Source organism: Anomaloglossus baeobatrachus, unplaced genomic scaffold (genome assembly GCF_048569485.1).
Source record: "Anomaloglossus baeobatrachus isolate aAnoBae1 unplaced genomic scaffold, aAnoBae1.hap1 Scaffold_154, whole genome shotgun sequence".
NCBI lineage: Eukaryota > Metazoa > Chordata > Amphibia > Anura > Aromobatidae > Anomaloglossus > Anomaloglossus baeobatrachus.
In genome coordinates, this window is record NW_027441924.1 from 401,249 (window position 1) to 423,425 (window position 22,177).

At 45.7% G+C, this 22,177-nt stretch overlaps 1 protein-coding gene across 2 annotated transcripts; it reads left to right on the forward strand.

The window, feature by feature from the left end:
* The first annotated feature begins 1,971 nt into the window (after positions 1 to 1,971).
* Positions 1,972 to 22,073, forward strand: LOC142260654 (uncharacterized). 2 transcript variants are annotated; one of them, XM_075332040.1, is made up of 5 exons: positions 1,972 to 2,090; positions 2,220 to 2,399; positions 2,481 to 2,604; positions 2,688 to 2,801; positions 17,583 to 22,073. In XM_075332040.1, exons 1-5 carry the CDS (start codon positions 2,013 to 2,015, stop codon positions 18,788 to 18,790), a joined length of 1,704 nt encoding a protein of 567 aa, XP_075188155.1. In that variant the 5' UTR covers positions 1,972 to 2,012; the 3' UTR covers positions 18,791 to 22,073. The 2 variants fall into 2 exon arrangements, with proteins under 2 accessions (XP_075188155.1, XP_075188156.1); XM_075332041.1 differs by having other exon boundaries at positions 17,586 to 22,073.
* Positions 22,074 to 22,177: the final 104 nt, after the last annotated feature.

Sequence of the window (22,177 nt, forward strand, 5' to 3'; positions counted from 1 at the left end):
GCTCCGCACTGTATTGTATTTTATTATTGTGATATTTTTATGTTTGTTATTAAACCTGTAAAAAAAACCAAAAAAATAGAAACTGAAAAAAAAAAAACAACTTCAGCCTCGAATAAGAAACTGGATGAATAAGAAACCAACTTAAGCATTGTATCTGATGTTGAGCGATACCAGTTTCAATATAAGGGAAATGTCTGTTATTACCACACATATACCCTGCCCTCCGCACTGACTGACAGCCGCTGAGCATTGGAACCTGCTGTCAGTCAGTGCCAAGAGTGCGGTATACTGAGCAGTGACTAAAACCGCATCGGTGCCACCCCTATGACTGAAAGCTGGACGCCGTCTCAATGTATGTCTATGATCACATTTACATATTTAATAGTTATTTAGTAACGCTTATTATTTTGTATATATGGCTGTTTTTTACCTGGTCGGGTCCAATACCAGAGATTTGGATTGACAGTGGTATTTTCCTATACGTCACACATTCGGGGTGGGGGGGCAGTTCAGTAAGTATTTTTATTTTCATCTTCCTTCCCTTGTAACTTGGGTTGATATAATGACTTAGCGGTGACCACATGGCCTGTGTGTATGGGGGAGAAAGCACAGTCAGCTCTTTCTACCCTGTTTCCTTGAAAGTAAGACCTACCCTGAAAATAAGCCCTACTAGGATTTTTGGGAGCTTTTTTGAGTATACTTAAAATATAAGCCCTACTCCAAAAATAATAGTTGAGGTTCCATAGGGAAGTGTCCAAACAGCTAAAAAAAGTTAGAGAATACATCAGGACTTCGATCAAAGAAGGTAGATACTCCCAAATTAAAGCAAATACTTCTTTCCCCCCCAAAAATAATTGCACTCAACAGACCCCAGAAAATTACAATTGGCAAGTACTGATGGTGGAGGGCTCTCACACAGAGATCTGTGACGGTGTCAGGTCCCTCACCGTTCCAGCTGCATTGCACCGCAGAGCTGTGGATACAGTGACAGAGAAGGCAGAGGCAGTAATAAACCGTCTCTGCCTTATGTAGAGATGGACGGATTTCCTCTACGTTATTACATGATTGTGTGTAGCTGCGCTGCTCTTTTATTTTACCTCCCACATTGCCGTATGAAGGATTGGGGTTTTTTTTTTAAATGACTCGTAGGTTTAATTTTACCATAAAATGTACTGGAAATTAAGTAAAAATTCAAAGTAAAAATGAAATGGTGAAAAATAAAATTAATTCCACCATTGTTTTTTAGTGTTGTTTTTACAATGCTCATTGTGTGCTAAAAGTGAGTGTTCAGAGTGATTCTCCAGGTCAGTGTGATTACGGCAATATCAGACATTTCTTATTATCTAAGTGGTGACTAGAGATGAGCGGACCCGTGGACGTTCGGCTTCTGCTGGTCCAGCTGAACATTTGTAAAGATCGGTTCTAGACTTGGACTTGACCTGAACTTTATTTGAAGTCACTGATTGGCAGTTCAGGTCTCCGCCCACATGCAGCCATAAACAGATCACTAACAGGGGAGGGCGGGTTTTTCAGTTTTATTTCTTGGTGCACAATACATCTGATAACATGAGCGGTTTCCATACGTAAAGCCCCCGAACGCCAAACCTGAATTTTGCTATCTTGGAGACGTCTGAGCTTGTACCGAACACCGAACTCCAGGTTCACTCATCTCTAGTAGTAAATAAAAATCAGACTTTTGTAAAACAAAACCAAAACATTAAAAATTCAGTTTGTGTCTCCATTTTCCGACATCTTTGTTGAGTGAGGACTTGTATTTTCCTTGATGAGCTGACATTTTCACCCTTTTAGATGCAATACTTTTATGGTTTGGTTTTGCAACTTCATTTCATGTTGAAATTTTTTTTACTGCCCAAATGATATCTTCTCTCCATTGTTATCTGCATTAATGTTACATATCGGCTCATCTCCTTCCCATTCAGGTCCTTATAATATCGGATCCTCTCAGTGGAGATCTCCTATAGAAGAGAATTCTCCTGATTGCCCCGTGAAGGATGGATATGGACAGGGACAAGATGGCGGAGAGGATATTACACCTCACCCTAGAGATCCTCTTCCGGCTTACTGGAGAGGTGAGAGATTCTGATGACGTCACATTACATCATTCTTATCTATGGGAATAACAGATGGACAGAACTGGAGAGGTGAGGACTCTGGAAATGTCTGGAGTGACATTTATTACTGTGTCTCTCCATAACCAGGATTACACAGTAGTGAAGAAGACCTCTAGTGAGCGCTGTCAGGCCCCTGTGTCTGAGGGATGGGGAAGACCCCTGAGCCCAATCACGGGGCCTCCACCTCACTCCCCGATACATGAGGACATCAATGACCAGAAGATCCTAGAACTCACCTACAAGATGATTGAGCTGCTGACTGGAGAGGTGACACTGCTGGGAATGCTGGGACATTATACAGTAATGCTATGAAGGGATCGGGGGTGACGGTATCATTGTATGTGTCAGGTTCCTATAAGGTGTCAGGATGTCACCGTCTATTTCTCCATGGAGGAGTGGGAGTATTTAGAAGGACACAAAGATCTGTACAAGGACGTCATGATGGAGGATCCCCAGCCCCTCACATCACCAGGTAATAGACAGGACTAAATACACACGGCCTATAATTATCTGTATGTAAGGAATGAATTCAGTTCCTGTATGTGTCTCCTCCAGCTCTATCCAGTAAGAGGACAACACCAGAGAGATGTCCCCGTTTTCTTCTCCCACAGGACTGTAAACAAGAAGATCCCGATGTTCCTCAGGATGTGTTTCCTCCAGCTCTATCCAGTAAGAGATATCTACTCATGTACTTTCTGCACTAATTTTGTGTTTACATTTTTAGACTTTCTGCTCTGGGTTTTTTCAGTTGTATTTTCTTTGCTTCTGCTTCTTCTGCTGTTTGTTTCTAGTGTCTTCTCTACGTCATTATAAAGGCTTCTCAAAGACCTGCAGAGGGTTCATGAATACCCTGTTTCCCTGAAAATAAGACCTACCCCGAAAATAAGACCTAGTGACATTCAGGGCCAGCGTTCGGGGAGTCAAACTACACTATTTCTCCGGAACTCCACTCTCTTACAGTCCCCATCAGTTTTATTCTAAGGTTGACTGTTTAAGGAACTTTGATAACTTCAGAGTCATGTGACATGATGTAACCAAAGGTCTTTTAATTGCAGGAGTCTAAATGAACTGAATAGGACACAGGTTGGCATGCAGGACTGGCATTAGGGAAAGGGAGAACAAACTGGGCAATTTCACAGGGCTCCCATTCTCCTAGGGGCCCCAGTGTTTATATGCCAATTATAGGACTGCTTAAGGACCTTTTTGACATCACGTCATGTGACCAAATGTCTAATTGCAGGAGTTTCAAGCTGAAGAGGAGACAGGCTGGTTTATGTGTGTGTGTGTGTGTGTGTGTGTTCACGCCAATTTTATCCAGCTTTGCCAAAATGGGCAGAGCTTGGCCATAACAAGGGTGTGATTGCACCACTTCTCTAATTCACAACAATCGGGCGTTCCCTATGCCAGAAATCTCACTCCAGTCCCTGATGTCATTTTTCAGTGTACATCACCGGTCTTGTTGAATTGGAGCCGAAATATTTATCTGCACAGACAGCAAGACCCTGCTACCTGCTTTGGTTACAAAGCCCAAGGATAGGCAATGAATATTATAGTCCCGGACATTCCCGTTAAATTTCCAGCATCTGTCTTTAACTATTTTATTTTCATCTTGGAAAAAAATCTCTTTGAAATTGTCTATTTTGTGGATCAATGTCACAGAGATGTTTGCAGGTTATTGAACTGTCAAGGCGGTGTCAGGATCTGTGGAAACTACACTCTGCCTGCCAACTTCTCTGATGTCTGTGAGCAGCGCAGGGAGACGCAGGCATCAAACCACAGGCTTGGGCAGGCTAGCAAGAGTTTTTCTCTGCTGGGTTGCTTGTTAATGTCTTTGATCACATGCTGTAGGGGAGGAAGTATCATTAGCTCCCCTCCTGTATATGCTGGCTGGACTATTTCATTAATGCCAGGTATAGTTTACCTATACTAGTCTGGTCAGGTGTTGTGATCCAGACTTACGGGTGGCTGTTGTGCATTATTAATGTGAGCTGTTGTGGTGTTAACCCTTGTTGTCTTTTTGTTGCTGCCTTCCTGCTCTTCCTTTTTTCCTTTGTCTCTCATTGTTTATTTCTTTGAGTTTGAAATGCGTCACATCTGTCTTAAAGGGAACCAACATCAGGTTTTTCGTGTATAAGCTGCAGCCAGTGCAGCACTGGCACTATCAGGCACATTGTGTACATACCATCAGGGTTCAGCTCGGGTGTTTAGGCAGCGAAATCCAACTTTATAAAGTTTGAAAATTCGTGCACTTTTTGATTGACGTGTGCACCTCTGCTACTAATGTCCGGGCGTGTTATGCACGTGTTCCCCGCCCCCCCCACCAGCCTGTTCCTCCCTCTCTCCTGATGTCCGGGCGTGTTATGCACGTGTATCTCCACCCTCCGCTGCCTGTTCCTCCCTCTCTCTGTCTGTATTTAAATTTCCCTCTTCAGTGACATGACGTCGGAGTGCGTAGCGCTTATCTCCGGCGCCATGTTACTGAAGCCCGCTGTACCGTGCAGCCGGGTGCACGAGAGGGCGGCGCATGCGCCCTCGGTTCTTCAGATCCCGTTGTGACCGCGGGAGCGCGCGCGGTTACAACAGGACTGGAGATCAGCTGACAGGAGAAACGCGATTGCTACGCTACCAGCACAGCAGCCGCCTAGGACACCGGGGCTCAGGTGAGGTGAGTTCACAATGCTGTGTGTGCGCCCCTGCGTTGACCTGAGCTCACCTTCTGAATGCCCGGTCACCGCAGGAAAGCACTCACAGCTGTGTGTCTGTGCTATGTGTGTGATTCTGTGCAGTGTGTGTGTGCATGCATGTGCAGTGTGTGTACGCGCAGTGTGTGTTTGTGTGCGTGTGTGTGCGCACGCTGTGTGGTGTGTGTGTGTGCACGCTGTGTGGTGTGTGCGTGCGCTGTGTGTGTGGTATGTGTGTGTTTGTGTGCGCGCGCGCGCTGTGTGTGGTGTGTGTGTGTGTGCACGCTGTGTGTGGTGTTTTTTTGTGGTGTGCGCACGCTGTGTGTGTGCGCACACTGTGTGTGTGTGCGCATGCTGTGTGTGGTGTGTGTGCGCACGCTGTGTGTGCGCACGCTGTGTGTGGTGTGTGCGCGCACGCTGTGTGTGGTGTGTGCGCGCACGCTGTGTGTGGTGTGTGCGTGTGTGCGCACGCTGTGTGTGTGTGTGCGTGTGTGCGCACGCTGTGTGTGTGTGGTGTGTGTGCGTGTTTGCGCACGCTGTGTGTGTGTGGTGTGTGTGCGTGTGTGCGCACGCTGTGTGTGTGTGGTGTGTGTGCGGTGTGTGTGTGGTGTGTGTGTGTGCGCACGCTGTGTGTGTGGTGTGTGTGCGCACGCTGTGTGTGGTGTGTGTGCACACGCTGTGTGTGGTGTGTGTGTGTGCGTGTGTGCGCACGCTGTGTGTGTGTGCGCACGCTGTGTGTGGTGTGTGTGCGCACGCTGTGTGTGGTGTGTGTGTGTGTCCTGAATCCAGGCCTGGCATTACTGGGGTTTCCTCCGGTAGCCAGTACGACGCTGCACTGACGCGTGTAGGTTTTTTTTTCTTTCTTCAGATGATATTGGATCCGGATTGGACGGCGCGGGACCCTTGACCCAGGATTACTGCGGAGAGCGGTTGTTTATTTCAATAAAGATGGAGTCACTAATTGTGTTGTGTTTTATTTCTAATAAAAATATTTTTCTGTGTATTGTGTTTTTTTTATGTTTACTAGAAATTCATGGTGGCCATGTCTAATATTGGCGTGACACCATGAATTTCGGGCTTAGGGCCAGTTGATAATATACACCTAGCCCTAACTCCATTATTACCCAGTGAGCCACCCGGCATCAGGGCAGCTGGAAGAGTTGGATACAGTGCCAGAAGATGGCGCTTCTATGAAAGCGCCATTTTCTGGGGTGGCTGCGGACTGCAATTCGCAGCGGGGGTACCCAGAAAGCATGGGCACCCTGCACTGCGGATTCCAATCCCCAGCTGCTTAGTTGTACCTGGCTGGACTCAAAAATTGGGCAAAGCCCATGTCATTTTTTTTTTTTAATTATTTCATGAAATTAAAAAAAAAAGGGCTTCCCTATATTTTTTAGTTCCCAGCTGGGTACAAATAGGCAGCTGGGGGTTGGGGGCAGCCGTTCCTGCCTGCTGTACCTGACTAGCATACAAAAATATGGTGAAGCCCACGTCATTTTTTTTTTTTTTTTGGGAAAGGGGGGGGGGCAAAAAATCCTGCATACAGTCCTAGATGGAGGATGCTGAGCCTTGTAGTTTGGCAGCTGCTGTCTGCTCTCCTGCATACACGAGTGGATGGAGTATGCTGAGCCTTGTAGTTCTGCTCCCCCTCCAGCATACAGTCCTCCATATAGTAATGTGCCCCATATAGTCATCCGTATAATCTAATGCACCTCATAGTCCTACATATATTATAACGCGCACCATAATACTAAGTGTCTGAAAACTACTACATGGGGGCAACAGAACCTATTCCCAAAAAACAAAACAATTAATTATTTGAAAATGTTTGTTTTTGAATTTAAACAAAGGTATTGAAATATTGAGAAAATGTACAAGAACTTGAGCAGCTTTGCAGACACATAACTCAATGGCTATGACAGCACGCTGCATCTTTTATACCTGTGATCACAGAAACACAGCTTCTGACCAAAAAAAATATGAAAGATCAAGATTTTGGCCGCGTTTTTGTTAATGCATTTATCAACTTCTTAACAAATCCGTTTTAATATTTTCCGTCCCTGCACTCGTTTTGGTAATCCACACTGGCAGACGCAGATAGCCAGCAGCGATCAGCGCAAATGTCAGCTGATTTGTGCAGCTGACGTGTGCCTTGCATGCGCGAGTGAATTCGCTATCCACCTGTACCTGTCAACCCCTTAAATAGCACTGTAAAAATCTCACAGCACCATTTTAATGGCGATCGCTTTATTCGCATAAACACCAGCCTCCACAGGAAGTCACGTGATGGGATCACGTGGATCCGATGGTTGTCGTGTTAGTACTGGTTCTTGTGATTACTCCTGTAGCTCAAGTGACGCAGGTCCTATAACCAGCAGCCGAGTACTGCAGGTTACAGGAGATGAGCATTTCTCCTGATCTGAGCGGTTCTGCTCTGATAGGGAGAAAAGAATGAGTGAGCAGACAAAAACGCACCTGCGGGAAAAAACGCGGCAAAAAAGCATGCGTTTTTACCGCATTTTGGTGCTTTTTTGCTCACTGCGTTTTTATGCGTTTTTTAACAGTGAACAATTCCATTAAAGATTGTTAAAAAAAAAAAGAAAAAAGGTCTGATGTCATTTCCTTCAATATGTTCTTCATTCTTCACTAGTCTATGCAGGAGAGCAGACCGCTGCAAAACTACAAGGCTCAGCATGCTCCATCCAGGACTGTATGTGTGTCGCCCTGGGCAAGCCAGGGGACACAGGTCACACACCATCACACCCCACACCCCAGGTAGGCACACCGAAGCTGAACCACAAATCCTTGTTGCCTTCCTCCAGAGGCTGATGATTCACACCAGGGGGTGGGCCAGGCGGTTGGCTCCGCCCACCAAGGAGATCACAGCTCTGGAGGCGGGAAGTTCAGGCAGTCCAGTGAGGGACATGAAGGAGTAAACAAGAAGTCTAGACAGGGAGGAGAAAGTGGAAGAAGTCTAGCAGAGTAAACAACAGTGACAGAAAAGAAAGGAAAGTGGCAAAGGAGGAAAGCAAGAGTGGTGACTGAGAGAGAAGGAGAAGCCTGAGGTCCAGCTTTGTGTAGGGCCAGAACAGCAAGGTCAGCGACGACGGTGACTGTCTGGAGGGGGACAGTTCGGAAGTTCCTGGAAGGACCCCGTTGGCTGTGTGCCCGGTGGTCTGGAGCAGTGTTCCGAAGGACAGTCAGCACCAGGGCAGGGGCCTCTCGGACCCCGGCAAGGCTAGGAGTCGCCAAATTTGCCGAATCCGTCAGTGACGGGGACGTAGCTCTCCCAACAACCAAGACCCGACAGAAGGCAACAGCCCAACCCGTACAACGGAGACACCGCCACCGCCAGGGCACCAGTCTCCGAGGGCCAGCGCCTGCGGGCAAAGTGTAGTGCTCCTCCGGCCCAGCTTGGAGCCGGGGAGCGGGTTACCGGTGGGGACCCATCGCAACCAACCGTTTATACAGGTGCAAGGAAAAAGGGACATCACCGTCACCTACCGGGGAAGCAAAGCAGCCGTCTGTGGGACCGTCCTACCAGCCGTTTGGTTTACCGTACAAACTGTGTCAACGTCTCAGGCTGAGTGAGTACCACAGTGCCGCAAGGCACAGCGCTGCCCCCGCGTCCCTGCGCCCACCAGGCCCTGCACCTCCCAAGCCATCACCGGGCCCCGGGATCACCAACCCCTACCCACAGAGGGGCGACATAACAACTGGCTGCTCCTCCTCACCATCCCCGGGATCCCCACACCGAGCAGCGGTGGTGCTACAAATCACCACAACCGTGGGTGGCGTCACGGACATTATCCCCACACCCAACAACCCCCCTTTCACTCACGGGCGAGGAGTGTCGCTCGAGAAAGCCCCCGGGATCCGGCCCACAGCTCGAGCCACCACTGAGCAGCGGCAGCCGCCGGACCCGAGCAGAAGGAGGTGAGCGCGGTGTGCTGACACCCTCCTCCCCGCCCGCGACATATGCAGGAGGGAGAGGCAGGGGGAGCAGAACTATAAGGCTCAGCATACTTCATCCAATAGTGTATGCAGGAGAGCAGACAGCAGCTGCCAAACTACAAGGCTCAGCATCCTCCATCTAGGGCCTAAAACACACTTGTTTGACACGGTCCGTTTTTCGGGTCCGTGTTCCCTTTTTTTGGGGCGTTTCTCCGGTACATATGGCATCTGTGTGATGGCGTATGCGAGCCATGTGTACGTGTAAAATGTCCGTGTTTGTGTGTAAAATGCCCGTGTATGTGTACATGGAATGTCCGTGTGGAATGTCCGTTTGCGTGTTGCACAATGTCGTTGATACATGTCGGCTGACAGCAGACAGAGTTGCGCGATGAGAATGAACTCGAGTGAACTTCACCTGACTTCATTGTCATGCCGCGGCTCTGTCTGTGTGCCGCGTACTGATTAGTGGTCACCTGTGAAGGATTCACCAGTGACCGCTAATCCTCCGAGTGACTGAAGTGAGCAGCCCTCTCTCATACTTACCGCTCCCCAATCACCAGCGCGGCGAGGAACAGCCGTGCAGAGAATACGCGGCAACAATTACTTTGAATATGCCAGCCGCTCATTAATCAATCTCGTATTCCCTGCTTTCCCCACCCACAGACGCCTGTGATTGGTTGCAGTCAGACACGCCCCCCATGTTGAGTGACAGCTGTCTCACTGCACCCAATCACAGCAGCCGGTGGGCGTGTCTATACTGTGCAGTAAAATAAATAAATAATTTAAAAAAACGGCGTGCGGTCCCCCCCAATTTTAATACCAGCTAGGGTAAAGTCACACGGTTGAAGGCTGGTATTCTCAGGATGGTGAGCCCCATGTTATGGGGAGCCCCCCAGCCTAACAATATCAGTCAGCAGCCGCCCAGAATTGCCGCATACATTATATGCGACAGTTCTGGGACTGTACCCGGCTCTTCCCGATTTGCCCCGGTGCATTGGCATTCGGGGTAATAAGGAGTTTTTGGCAGCCCATAGCTGCTAATAAGTCCTAGATTAATCATGTCAGGCGTCTCCCCGAGATTCCTTTCATGATTAATCTGTAAATTACAGTAAATAAACACACACACCCGAACAATCCTTTTATTAGAAAAAAAAAAACACTAACAAATTGCCTTGTTCACCAATTTAACCTCATAACGACGGCCGTACGACTTAAAGGCAAAACAGGGTACTTATTCTGTTCCGCCGCTTTAAAGCGGCGGCCCGAAAAAACCCTGTAGCGCCCCCCAGCGACCGAAAATCTCGGGGGTTTCAGTTTGAGACCCCCCAGATTATGAATCGGGGTGTTTTTTTTGGACCCCGATCATGTGATCGGCGGTATACACTGTATACCGACGAACACATGAAAAAAAAAGAAATGGCCGGTAAAACTGATTTCTTTTTCATCTGACATGATCAAACATGTCAGATGAGAAAGAAATCTAAACCCCTAGTGCCCTCAAAGCCCCCGGTACCGGAGAGTCCCCCCCCCACCCCCACACCCCCTCCGGAGCAGTCAAAATGGCGCCGAAGCGCACAGAAAACTGCCGCCGGCGCCGACTCTGCATTCATTTCCCTCCGATCTGAAATGATCAAACATTTCAGATCGGAGGGAAATGTCCTCCCCCTGACCCCTCCTCCGGTCCACCGGAGCCCTCTGGTCACCGGAGCCCCCTCCGGTTCTCCAGAGCCACCACCCCCCTCCCCCCTCCGGAGCGTGGAAGACGGCGGCGCACAGCGCGCGGCCGCATTCATTCTGCTCTTTCTGCCGCATGTGACACGTCACATGCGGCAGAAAGTTGTCCCCAGGTCCCGCCGTCACCCCCCCGTCACCCCCCCCAGCCCCCGGTTATACGTTACCTGGCTGCTGGTGCTCCGGGCCCGCGATCTCCGCCTCCTTCTTGAATGCTGGCGGCGCATGCGCAGACAGCGGCTGTCAGCTGGATCCCTGCAAACAGGGACCCTGACGTCGCTGCTGCAAAGGCTGCTCCACTGTGGACCGGGGGAGGGTGAGTGCGGTAATCTGCAGTCACACTCCTCACATGGAGAGACTGCTGTTCCAGAAAATGGGGGGTACGTTCTGTGAGCGTGCCCCTCATATTCTGGAATGAGGTTACTGCAGGTCACTCTGCCCTAGGTTGGACCGGGGCAGTGTGAGTGCAGTATTCTCAGATTACTGCACCCACACTGCTCATGGAGAGCTTGCTCTTCCAGAAAATGGGGGATACGTTCCCTGAACGTGCCCCCCATATTCTAGAAGATCCAGAGTCGGCGTGGGACCTCCAAAATGGATTACAGCGACCGGAATTTCTTTATTTTCAATAAATTGGGGAAAGAGGAATGTTTCGGGGAGTGTTTTTTCAAATAAATTTTTTTTTGTCTTTTTTTTTTCTATTACTGACTGGGTTAGTGATGTCGGGTATCTGTTCAGATGCCGTGACATCACTAACCCCAGGGCTTGATGCCAGGTGACATTACAGCTGGTATCAACCCCGTATATTACCCCGTCTGCCACCGCACCAGGGCGCGGGATGAGCTGGGGCGAAGCGCCAGGATTGGCGCATCTAATGGATGCGCCACTTCTGGGGCGGCTGCGGCCTGCTATTTTTAGGCTGGGAAGAGTCCAATAACCATGGCTCTTCCCACCCTGAGAATACCAGGACCCAGCTGTCCGCTTCACCTTGGCTGGTGATCTAATTTGGGGGGGACCCCACGTTTTTTTTTTTAAAAAAAAAAAACGCCTGGGGAGCCCTCCAAATTGATCACCAGACAAGGTGAAGCTGTCAGCTGTGGTTTGCAGGCTACAGCTGTCTGCTTTACCCTAGCTGGCTATCAAAAATAGGGGGGACCCCACGTCGTTTATTTTAATTATTAATTTTTTGGGGGCTAAATACAAGGCTAGGCACCCTTTAGTGCCACATGAAAGGCACTAAAGGGCGCCAGTTTAGAATATGCAGGGGGTGGGACGTTATATATGTTTGACATCTATCCATTCATCCATTGTAGCATTTTAGGCTGTGCGCCCATAATCGGGGTTTGCAGCGTTTTGGGCGCAGAGTGTGTCCATAGTGTGTCCCTGTGTCCATAACGCTGCATTGTGCAGTAGAAGCACAGTGGAAGGATTTTTAGAAATCCCATGCCCAATGTGCTTCTTTTCTCCGCAGCATAAACCGACCTGTGGCGCAGCTTCCCGAGCCTCAGCATGTCAATTTATGCTGCGGAGACAAGAGTGTTCTCTGCAGGTAGCATAGAGCTCCACAGCAGCCTGAACCCAAATCGTGGGCATGGGCAGCTGCGTTCTCCCGTGGACAACACTCACATCTCTGCAGGAGGCTGACACTGTGTACTAGACGCCGTGTCGCTGGATCATGGCCACATAGCCTAAAAGTGAGACATTTGTTGCTACAGCAACATTTTTGTGAAGTACCTGTGGATTCAAAATGCTTACTATACTCCTGAATAAAATCCAGTTTCCAAAATGGAGTCACTTGTAGGGGGTTTCTGCTGTATAGGTACCCAAGGGGCCCTGCAAATGTGACATGGTGCACGCAATTTATTTCAACTTTTCCAGAATTCAAATGGTACTCCCTCCATTCCAAGCCCTCCCATTTATCCAAACAGAGGTTTTTGGCCACATGTGGGGTATCCCTGTGCTCATAAGACATTGGATAACAACCTGTGGGGTCCACGGTTTGTTGTTATCTCTTGAAAAAGTGAGAAATTTGATGCTAAAGCAACATTTTTGTGAAAAAAATGAAAATTTTCAATATGGCAACCTAAGCTTATCAAATTCTGTGAAGTACTCGTGGATTCAAACTGCTCACTATACACCTAGAAAAAAGCCTTGAGGTGTCTTGTTTCCAGAATGGAGTCACTTGTGGGGGACCACCACTGTTTAGGCACCTCAGGGGCTCTCCAAATGCAACCTGGCGTCCGCTATTGATTCCAGCCAATTTTGCAGTCAAATGGCACTCCTTCCCTTCCGAGCCCTGCCATGCGCCCAAACAGTTGATTTCCACCACATATAAGGTATCGACAAACTCAGGAGAAATTGCACAATAAATGTTATGCTGAATTTTTTCCTTTTACTCTTGTAAAAAAAAAAGCTACCTGGTTGAAATAACAATTTTGTGGTAAAATTTTTTTTTTTTTTTTTCATGGCTCAACGTTATAAAATTCTGTGAAGCACCTGAGGGTTCTGGGTACTCACCAAACATCTAGATAAATTCCTTGAGGGGCCTAGTTTCCAAAATGGGGTCACTTGTGTGGGGTTTCTGCTGTTTAGGTACCTTAGGGGACCTCCAAATGCGACATGGTGCCCGCAATCTTTTTCAGCCAAATTTCCTTTCCAAAATTCAAATATTGCTCCTTTCGTTCCAAGCCCTCCCATTTGTCCAAACAAAGGTTTCAGACCACATGTGAGGTATCACCGCGCTCATAAAAAAGTGGTTAACAAACCTTGAGGTCAAATTTTTGGAATTACCTCTTGAAAAAGTGAGAAAATTGATGCTAAAGCAACATTTTTGAGAAAATTATTAAAATTTTCAATATGACAACGTAACGTTAACAAAATCTGTGAAGTACCTGTGGATCTAAAATGCTCACTATACCCCTAGATAGAAGCCTTGAGGGGTCTAGTTTCCAAAATGGTGTCACTTGTGAGGGATTTCTTCTGTTTAGGTACCTTAGCGGACCTGTAAATGCAACATGGTGCCCGCAATCTATTTCAGCCAAATTTGCTTTCCAAAATTCAAATATTGCTCCTTCTGTTCCGAGCCCTCCCATTTGTCCAAACAGAGGTTTCTGACCACATGTGGGGTATCGGCGCACTCATAAGAAAGTGGGGAACAAGTTTTGGGGTCCATTTTGTTGTGTTATTTCTTCTAAAAATGAATAAATTTGGGTTAGAGCAACATTTTTAGGTAAAATTTAATTTTTGCTTTTTTTCATTCCACATTGCTTTTGTTCATGTGAAGCACCTGAAGGGTTAATAAACTTCTTGAATGTGGTTTTGAGTACTTTGGGGGGTGCAGTTTTTAGAATGGTGTCACTTTTGGGTATTTTCTGTCATCTAGGCCTATTGAAGTCACTTCAAATGTGATGTGGTCCCTAAAAAAATGGTTTTGTAAATTTTGATGTAAAAATGAGAAATCGCTGATAAACTTTGAACCCCTCTAACTTCCTAACAAAAAAAAATTTTGTTTCCAAAATTGTGCTGATGTAAAGTAGACATGTGGGAAATGTTATTTATTAACTATTTTGTGTCACAGAAATCTCTGGTTTAACGGTATAAAAATTCAAAAGTTGAAAATTGCTAAATTTTCAAAATTTTTGCCAATATTCAATTTTTTTTCATAAATAAACGCAAAAAATATTGTCCTAAATTTGGTACTAACATGAAGTCCAATATGTGACGAAAAAACAATCTCAGAATCACCGGGATCCGTTGAAGCGTTCCAGAGTTATAACCTTATGAAGTGACACTGGTCAGAATTGCAAAATTTGGTCTGGTCATTAAGGTGAAAATTATCTCCGTCACTAAAGGGTTAATAAGCCCGAAAAAGCCCTCCATGTCCGGCGTAATCCAGGATGGTCCAGCGTCGCTTCCAGCTGTGCTGCATGAAGGTGACCGGAGCTGCAGAAGACAACGCCGCTCCTGTCAGCTCCACGCAGCTAATAAAGGGAATAGCGCGATCAGCTGAGCTGTCACTGAGGTTACTCGCGGCCAAGGCTGAATACAGCTGATCGCGCTATTCCCTTCATTAGCTGCGTGGAGCTGACAGGAGCGGCGGTGTCTTCTGGAGGAAGAAAAAAACCGAGCGCCAATGTAAGTATGACTGAGAACAGCAGAAAAAAAAGGTAAGTATACTGAATTTAATTTAAAAAAAAATAAAAATAAGATCGCTAGTGTAAAAACACGAAACGTGCTGAACACGGACATACTCGTGCTGCCGGCCAAAAACGGACATGTCGTCCGTGCAGAAAAGCGCACACACGTACTTATCACACGGACACACGTTCTGTGTGATTTTACGTGTGTGTGCGCCATCTACCATTGAATAACATGGGTCTGGGTGTGTACGTGTCTCCGGTACGTGCAAATACGTACCGCACACGTACAAAAAAAAACGATGTGTGTTGCGGGTCTAGGACTGTATGCAGGATTTTTTGCCCCCTCCCACCCCAAAAAAAAAACAATGACATGAGCTTCACCATGTTTTTCTATGCTAGCCAGGTACAGCAGGCAGCTACGGGCTGCCCCCAACCCCCAGCTGCCTATTTGTATCCGGCTGGGAACCAAAAATATAGAGAAGCCGTTTTTTTGTTTTTTTTATTTCATGAATTTCATGAAATAATTAAAAAAAAAATGACATGGGCTTCGCCCAATTTTTGAGTCCAGCCAGGTACAACTAGGCAGCTGGGGATTGGAATCCGCAGTGCAGGGTGCCCATGCTTTCTGGGCACCACCGCTGCGAATTGCAGTCCGCAGCCACCCCAGAAAATGGCGCTTTCATAGAAGCGCCATCTTCTGGCACTGTATCCAACTCTTCCAGCTGCCCTGATGCCGGGTGGCTCACTGGGTAATAATGGAGTTAGGGCTAGGTGTATATTATCAACTGGCCCTAAGCCCGAAATTCATGGTGTCACGCCAATATTAGACATGGCCACCATGAATTTCTAGTAAACATAAAAAAAAACACAATACACAGAAAAATATTTTTATTAGAAATAAAACACAACACAATTAGTGACTCCATCTTTATTGAAATAAAGAACCCCTCTCCGCAGTAATCCTGGGTCAAGGGTCCCGCGCCGTCCAATCCGGATCCAATATCATCTGAAGAAAGAAAAAAAAACCTACACACGTCAGTGCAGCGTCGTACTGGCTACCGGAGGAAACCCCAATAATGCCAGGCCTGGATTCAGGACACACACACCACACACAGCGTGCGCACACACACCACACACAGTGTGCGCACACACACCACACACAGCGTGCGCACACACGCACACACACACACACACCACACACAGCGTGCGCACACACACCACACACAGCGTGCGCACACACACAGCGTGCGCACACACACCGCACACACACACACAGTGTGCGCACACACACCACACACACACAGCGTGCGCTCACGCGCACACACACACACACAGCGTGCGCACACACGCACACACACACAGCGTGCGCACACACACCACACACACACAGCGTGCGCACACACACACACACACACACACACACAGCGTGCGCACACACACACACACCACACACAGCGTGCGCGCACACACCACACACAGCGTGCGCGCACACACCACACACAGCATGCACACACACACACACACAGTGTGCGCACACACACCACACACAGCGTGCACACACACACACACAGTGCGCGCGCACACACACATACACACCACACACACAGCGCGCACACATACCACACAGCGTGCGCACACACACACCACACAGCGAGCGCACACACGCACACAAACACACACTGCACGTACACACACTGCACATGCATGCACACACATAGCACAGACACATAGCTGTGAGTGCTTTCCTGCGGTGACCTGGCATTCAGAAGGTGAGCTCAGGTCAACGCAGGGGCGCACACACAGCATTGTGAACTCACCTCACCTGAGCCGCGGTGTCCTAGGCGGCTGCTGTGCTGGTAGCATAGCAATCGCGTCCTCCTGTCAACTGATCTCCAGTCCTGTTGTAACCGCGCGTGCTCCCAACGGGATCTGAAGAAGCGAGGGCGCATGCGCCGCCCTCTCGTGCACCCAGCTGCACGGTACAGCGGGCTTCAGTAACATGGCGCCGGAGATAAGCACTACGCACTCCGACGTCATGTCACTGAAGAGGGAAATTTAAATACAGACAGAGAGAGGGAGGAACAGGCAGCGGGGGTGGAGATACACGTGCATAACACGCCCGGACATCAGGAGAGAGGGAGGAACAGGCTGATGGAGGGGCGGGGAACACGTGCATAACACGCCTGGACATTAGCAGCAGAGGTGCACACGTCAATCAAAAAGTGCACGAATTTTCAAACTTTATAAAGTTGGATTTCGCTGCCTAAACACCCGAGCTGAACCCTGATGGTATGTACACAATGTGCCTAATAGTGCCAGTGCTGCACTGGCTGCAGCTTATACACGAAAAACCTGATGTTTGGCTCCCTTTAATCTGTGTTTCCATCATATTCCTGTCCCTTCCTTCCCCAGGGGAATAACAGATTAGATCTGGTCAGGAGAATAATAAGGCACGGGACTCCGGCATCTCCATCTTCAGGGGTAATCCAGAGGTTAGGAATAGCTTAGGGTCCCCAAGCGTGAGGGTCAGTATAGGAGCCTTCTGTCCCTCATTATACTGCAGTCACATTGTGACAATCAGATTATTTAATGTAGCACATTCCAGAGAACTCGTACTAGGAATGAGAGATCCAAATTAACAAAGATGTAACTCTTAAGGCCCTGTCACACACACACAGATAAATCTTTGGCAGATCTGTGGTTGCAGTGAAATCATAGACATATTGTTCCATTTGTACACAGCCACAAACCTGGCACTGATTGTCCACAATGTCACTGCAACCACAGATATGCCGCAGATTTATCTGTGTGTGTGACAGGGCCTTTAGATGTCTAAATTGGAAAACAGATTCAGAATACATTTTTTCCTAATTTAATTTCTGGTTAAAAAAAAATAAATGTAATTTCAAGATATCATAAAAAACTAATAACATGTTTATTTTTAGCAGATGACTGTATTGGGAGTTCAGATGGAAATCTAATATCTTCAGAATTTACAACAGATGATGAAAGTATCACACATGATACATATGAAGAGCATGCTGTTGTCCCAGATATACCTCCAGTCCTTCCTCGGAAAGCTTTGTCATCTGATCTTTTCAAACAAGTCCAAAATTGCGATTTATCACAGAATTGTAAACAAAATAAAAGTTACAGAACGGATGTGGAACATGAAATGGCTCCTACAAGGGAGAAACTATTTTCATGTTCAAAATGTGGGAAATGTTTTACCAGGAAATCAAATCTTGTTGACCATCAAAAAGTTCACACACATGAAAAGCCGTTTTCATGCCTCCAATGTGAGAAATGTTTTGCTCGAAAATCAAATCTTGTTCATCATCAAAAATATCACACTAGGAAGAAGCCATTTTCATGTTCAGAATGTGAGAAATGTTTTATTCAGAAATCAAATCTTGTTAGACATCAGAAAGTTCACACAGGAGAGAAGCCATTTTCATGTTCAGAGTGTGGGAAATGTTTTATTCGAAAATCAGAACTTGTTGAGCATCAAAGATCTCACACAGGGGAGAAGCCATTTTCATGTTCAGAATGTGAGAAATGTTTTATTCGAAAATCAGAACTTCTTGGGCATCAAAGATCTCACACAGGACAGAAGCCATTTTCATGTTCAAAGTGTGGGAAATGTTTTATTCAGAAATCAAAAATTGTTAGACATCAGAAAATTCACACAGGAGAGAAGCCATTTTCATGTTCAGAGTGTGGGAGATGTTTTATTCAGAAAACAGCTCTTGTTAGGCATCAAAGATCTCATACAGGGGAGAAGCCATTTTCATGCTTGGAATGTGGGAAATGTTTTATTCAGAAAACAGCTCTTGTTTGGCATCAAAGATCTCATACAGGGGAGAAGCCATTTTCATGTTCAGAGTGTGGGAAACGTTTTATTCAGAGATCACATCTTGTTACACATCAGAAAATTCACACAGGGGAGAAGCCATTTTCATGTTCAGAGTGTGGGAAATGTTTTATTCAGAAATCAGAACTTGTTGTGCATCAAAGATTTCACACTGGGGAGAAGCCATTTTCATGTTCAGAGTGCGGGAAAGATTTTAGTCAGAAATCAGACCTTGTTAGACATCAGAAAATTCACACAAGGGAGAAGCCATTTTCATGTTCAGACTCTGAAATGTTTTAATTGGAAATCAGAACTTGTCCGGCATCAAAGATTTCACATAGGGGAGAATCCATTTTCATGTTCAGAATATGGAAAATGTTTTATTCAGAAAACAGCTCTTGTTTGGCATCAAAGATCTCATACAGGGGAGAAGCCATTTTCATGTTCAGAATGTGGGAAATGTTTTACTCGGAAATCAGAACTTGTTTGCCATCAAAGTTCACACACAGGGGAGAAGCCATTTTCATGTCTGGAATGTGGTAAATGTTTTACTAGGAAATCAACTCTTATTGACCATGGAAAACTTCACACAGGGGATAAACCATTTTTATGTTCTGAATGTGGAAAATGTTATTCTCAGAAATCAGATCTCGTTAAACATCTGAAGAAGCAGCACAGGGAAGGAACCTTTTTCATGTTGTGAACATTTGAAATGTTTAACTGGTAAATCAATTCTTGTCAGAATTCTTGTGAGAAAACCCACACAGTAGAGGAGCCATTCTTGCATTCGGAATTTGGCAAATGTTTTTATCATTATTCAGGTCCTGTTGTCAGATCAGTCACATGGGAGAAGGCATCATGATGTACCGTGAGTCAAAGGGTTTTATCCAAAAATCAATTACTCAAGTAAGAGTTGGTCAGGGAAAGCACAATTTTCTTTTTAAGCTTACTGTATTATTATGACCATAAGACGCACCTATATTTTAGATGAGGAAGGTAGGGAAAAAAAATTAAAGCAAAAAATGTAGTCATGACATACTGTTGTGAGGGGGAACCTGCTGCTGAAATGGTTATGGGGGTAATACCCCCCAATTCTGTACTAATGTCCCCCATTTTGGGCCCGTTCCAGTTATATGTTTCTCTCATAAGCCTACATAGAAAACTCCACACATAAATGCAATAACATAAGATATCTTTATTAAGTTCAAAAAAATTAATTAAAACCAATTAAAAAGGATAAGTAGACATAAGATAAACCTTGGTCCATGCGGTTTAATAGTAAAGAGTTCACAATCAATAACACAGCACAACAAATAAACACTTTTTGTCTGCTACTTGGCAAAAACCATGTGCGCTATACTAAATCGAATGCGCTGAATCCAAATCTGAAGTTAGTTTTTTTGTAGCACGTCAGGATATTAAGTTATTCCAATTTTTGTGAAAATTAAAATAAGCAATTAATAAAGATACAGAATCGTTATGTCCCACAGTTTCACAACATGTATTATCATTTTTATTGAAAAAGAAGTATAGGTAAATAAACCAAAAAACTTAAAAATCACTTATAGTAGCTTAAGAAATCTTTCTTGAAGATTTCATCATGGATTAGTTGGTGGATTTCAGGACCAATAAAGATTCCTGCTTTGAGTTTGGCCTCAGTTTTCAATGCACTAAACTTTTCCTTCAGATACTTAAATCCATTCCCTTGACGATCCATTGCTACTACAAAATTTTTCATTAGTCCTAGTTTAATGTGAAGAGGTGGAAGATAAACTTTAAGTGGATCGACAAGTGATTCGTGTTGAACATTGTGCTTAACAATCTTATGTTCATCTCTATTGGGCCACCGTTTAATTTTATAATGGTTGTTGTCATCTCGACTGTTCCATAGGCACAGAAAGCACATATGCTTAGTGTAACCTAACTGCAAACCAAGGACTAGTGCAACAACTTTGAGGTCAGCACAAATGTTCCATTGATGTTATGAATATTTAATCAATTTCAGAATGATCTGCATAGAAGCATAGGTCTCTTTCATTCCAACCGCATGTGCAATGGGGACAGATGGCTTTTCATTGCCATTGTGCAACAGAACAGCTTTCAAGCTTGCTTTACTAGAGTCTATGAACAGTCTCCATTGATCTGGAAAATGTCTACAACCCAACTCTAGCATAAGCCCATTCACAACAGTACAGAAGCAGACACCATTTTCCATGACATAGTATGACATAGCTATTCATTGTAATCCAGATAAATCGCACTACTAGCTTTAAAAGAAAACTTTATTGAACACTGTCCAACAGTTGTCTGTAAATCTGGTGTCAGCACTCCCTACATATAGCCATAACTGGTTAGTGCTGATATCAGCTCCCATACCTGTCTGGACATGCCCGGATAGGTCCGGGGAGGTCAACGAATAAGTGTAAGAATATGGCCTTTTCTAAGTATAACTCAAAATCTGGACGTGCTGTGCAAATTCTGAGTTCATATTTGGAATCAGCATGTTCAAATTAGTAAAGAACACATGTTTTACCCTCAGTAGCAAAATCATTGTTGTGCTGTGTAATCCATGACATGACAAAATAAATATAAAGTGCAATACATTCAAAGATCCATAAGATGGCAGTAAAACCATAGAAAAGTAGGAAGTCCAAGGAAAGTACTAAATAGACCAAGTCCACGCTAGATACATCTCACTCCAACACTGAGTATAGATCGTGAGACACTGAGCTATAACGTAATAAAACCAAGGACAAAAAAGCGGTAGGAGAAAGGATCGCTATCACAGATGGTTACATGGAAATAAAGAAGGTTAATAATTACTGCAAAGGACCCCCCTTGACGTACGTTTCGCCGTCGCTTCCTCAGAAGGGGTGTGGTTATTAGTGTGACTGGCATGCCTATTTATACAAGTGACAGCCAAACAGCTGTCTTCCAGAAGGTGCCGCGACGTCGGAAATGAGAGTAACCAGGGCAACGCGTCCTGCCGCGGTCAGAGCCCAAGTCCCGGCAAACACCCCCCGATGACGCACCCGAAACACGTCACACAGGGAGGCACGCCCGCCAGCACACGGGATCCAGACACACGTCAGGAAAGCATCTTGCTAGTACGAGCGCAATGGCTCAGAAGTCAGATGGCAAAACCCTGGCCCATAGAAACGGGGAACCGTGAGTTTGAAACTAGACTCCTCCATAAGTTTCAAATGGAGCATACTACAGAATAACCAATAGTGAAAATTAGTACACATAGATTACAAATATTGACACCATTAATACAATAAATATACATAAACAGACCCCATACATACATAGAGATATCGTATATACATTAAAATTAAAGACATTAGTTATAACAAATCCATAACTATGTTCAGGTGAACAGTATTAAAAATTTTTAGAAAAGTAAAAAATATATGAAAAAACAGTACATGAAGAAAAAATGCCAGCAAGGCACAAAAGGGACATGTGCAGAATCTGAGTACAGCAATGTGATATTATATTATGTTCTTATATTTCTTAAAAAAACAAATTTTTGGATCAATATGTGATATAACAGTAAGGAAATACCATTAAAGTGTAAGTATCATCTGTTCAGAAACGCCTATAATCTACAATGACCTCATTGCCCCACCACCGTGCGGAGCTGCCGCCCCACCACCGTGCGGAGCTGCCGCCCCACCACCGTGC

Coding starts and splice junctions, on each gene's coding strand:
- LOC142260654 (XM_075332040.1), top strand. CDS start 2,013: ATGGATATGGACAGGGACAAGATGGCGGAGAGGATATTACACCTCACC. Junction 2,400..2,480: donor TTGAGCTGCTGACTGGAGAG/GTGACACTGCTG, acceptor TGTATGTGTCAG/GTTCCTATAAGGTGTCAGGA. Junction 2,802..17,582: donor GTTTCCTCCAGCTCTATCCA/GTAAGAGATATC, acceptor GTTTATTTTTAG/CAGATGACTGTATTGGGAGT.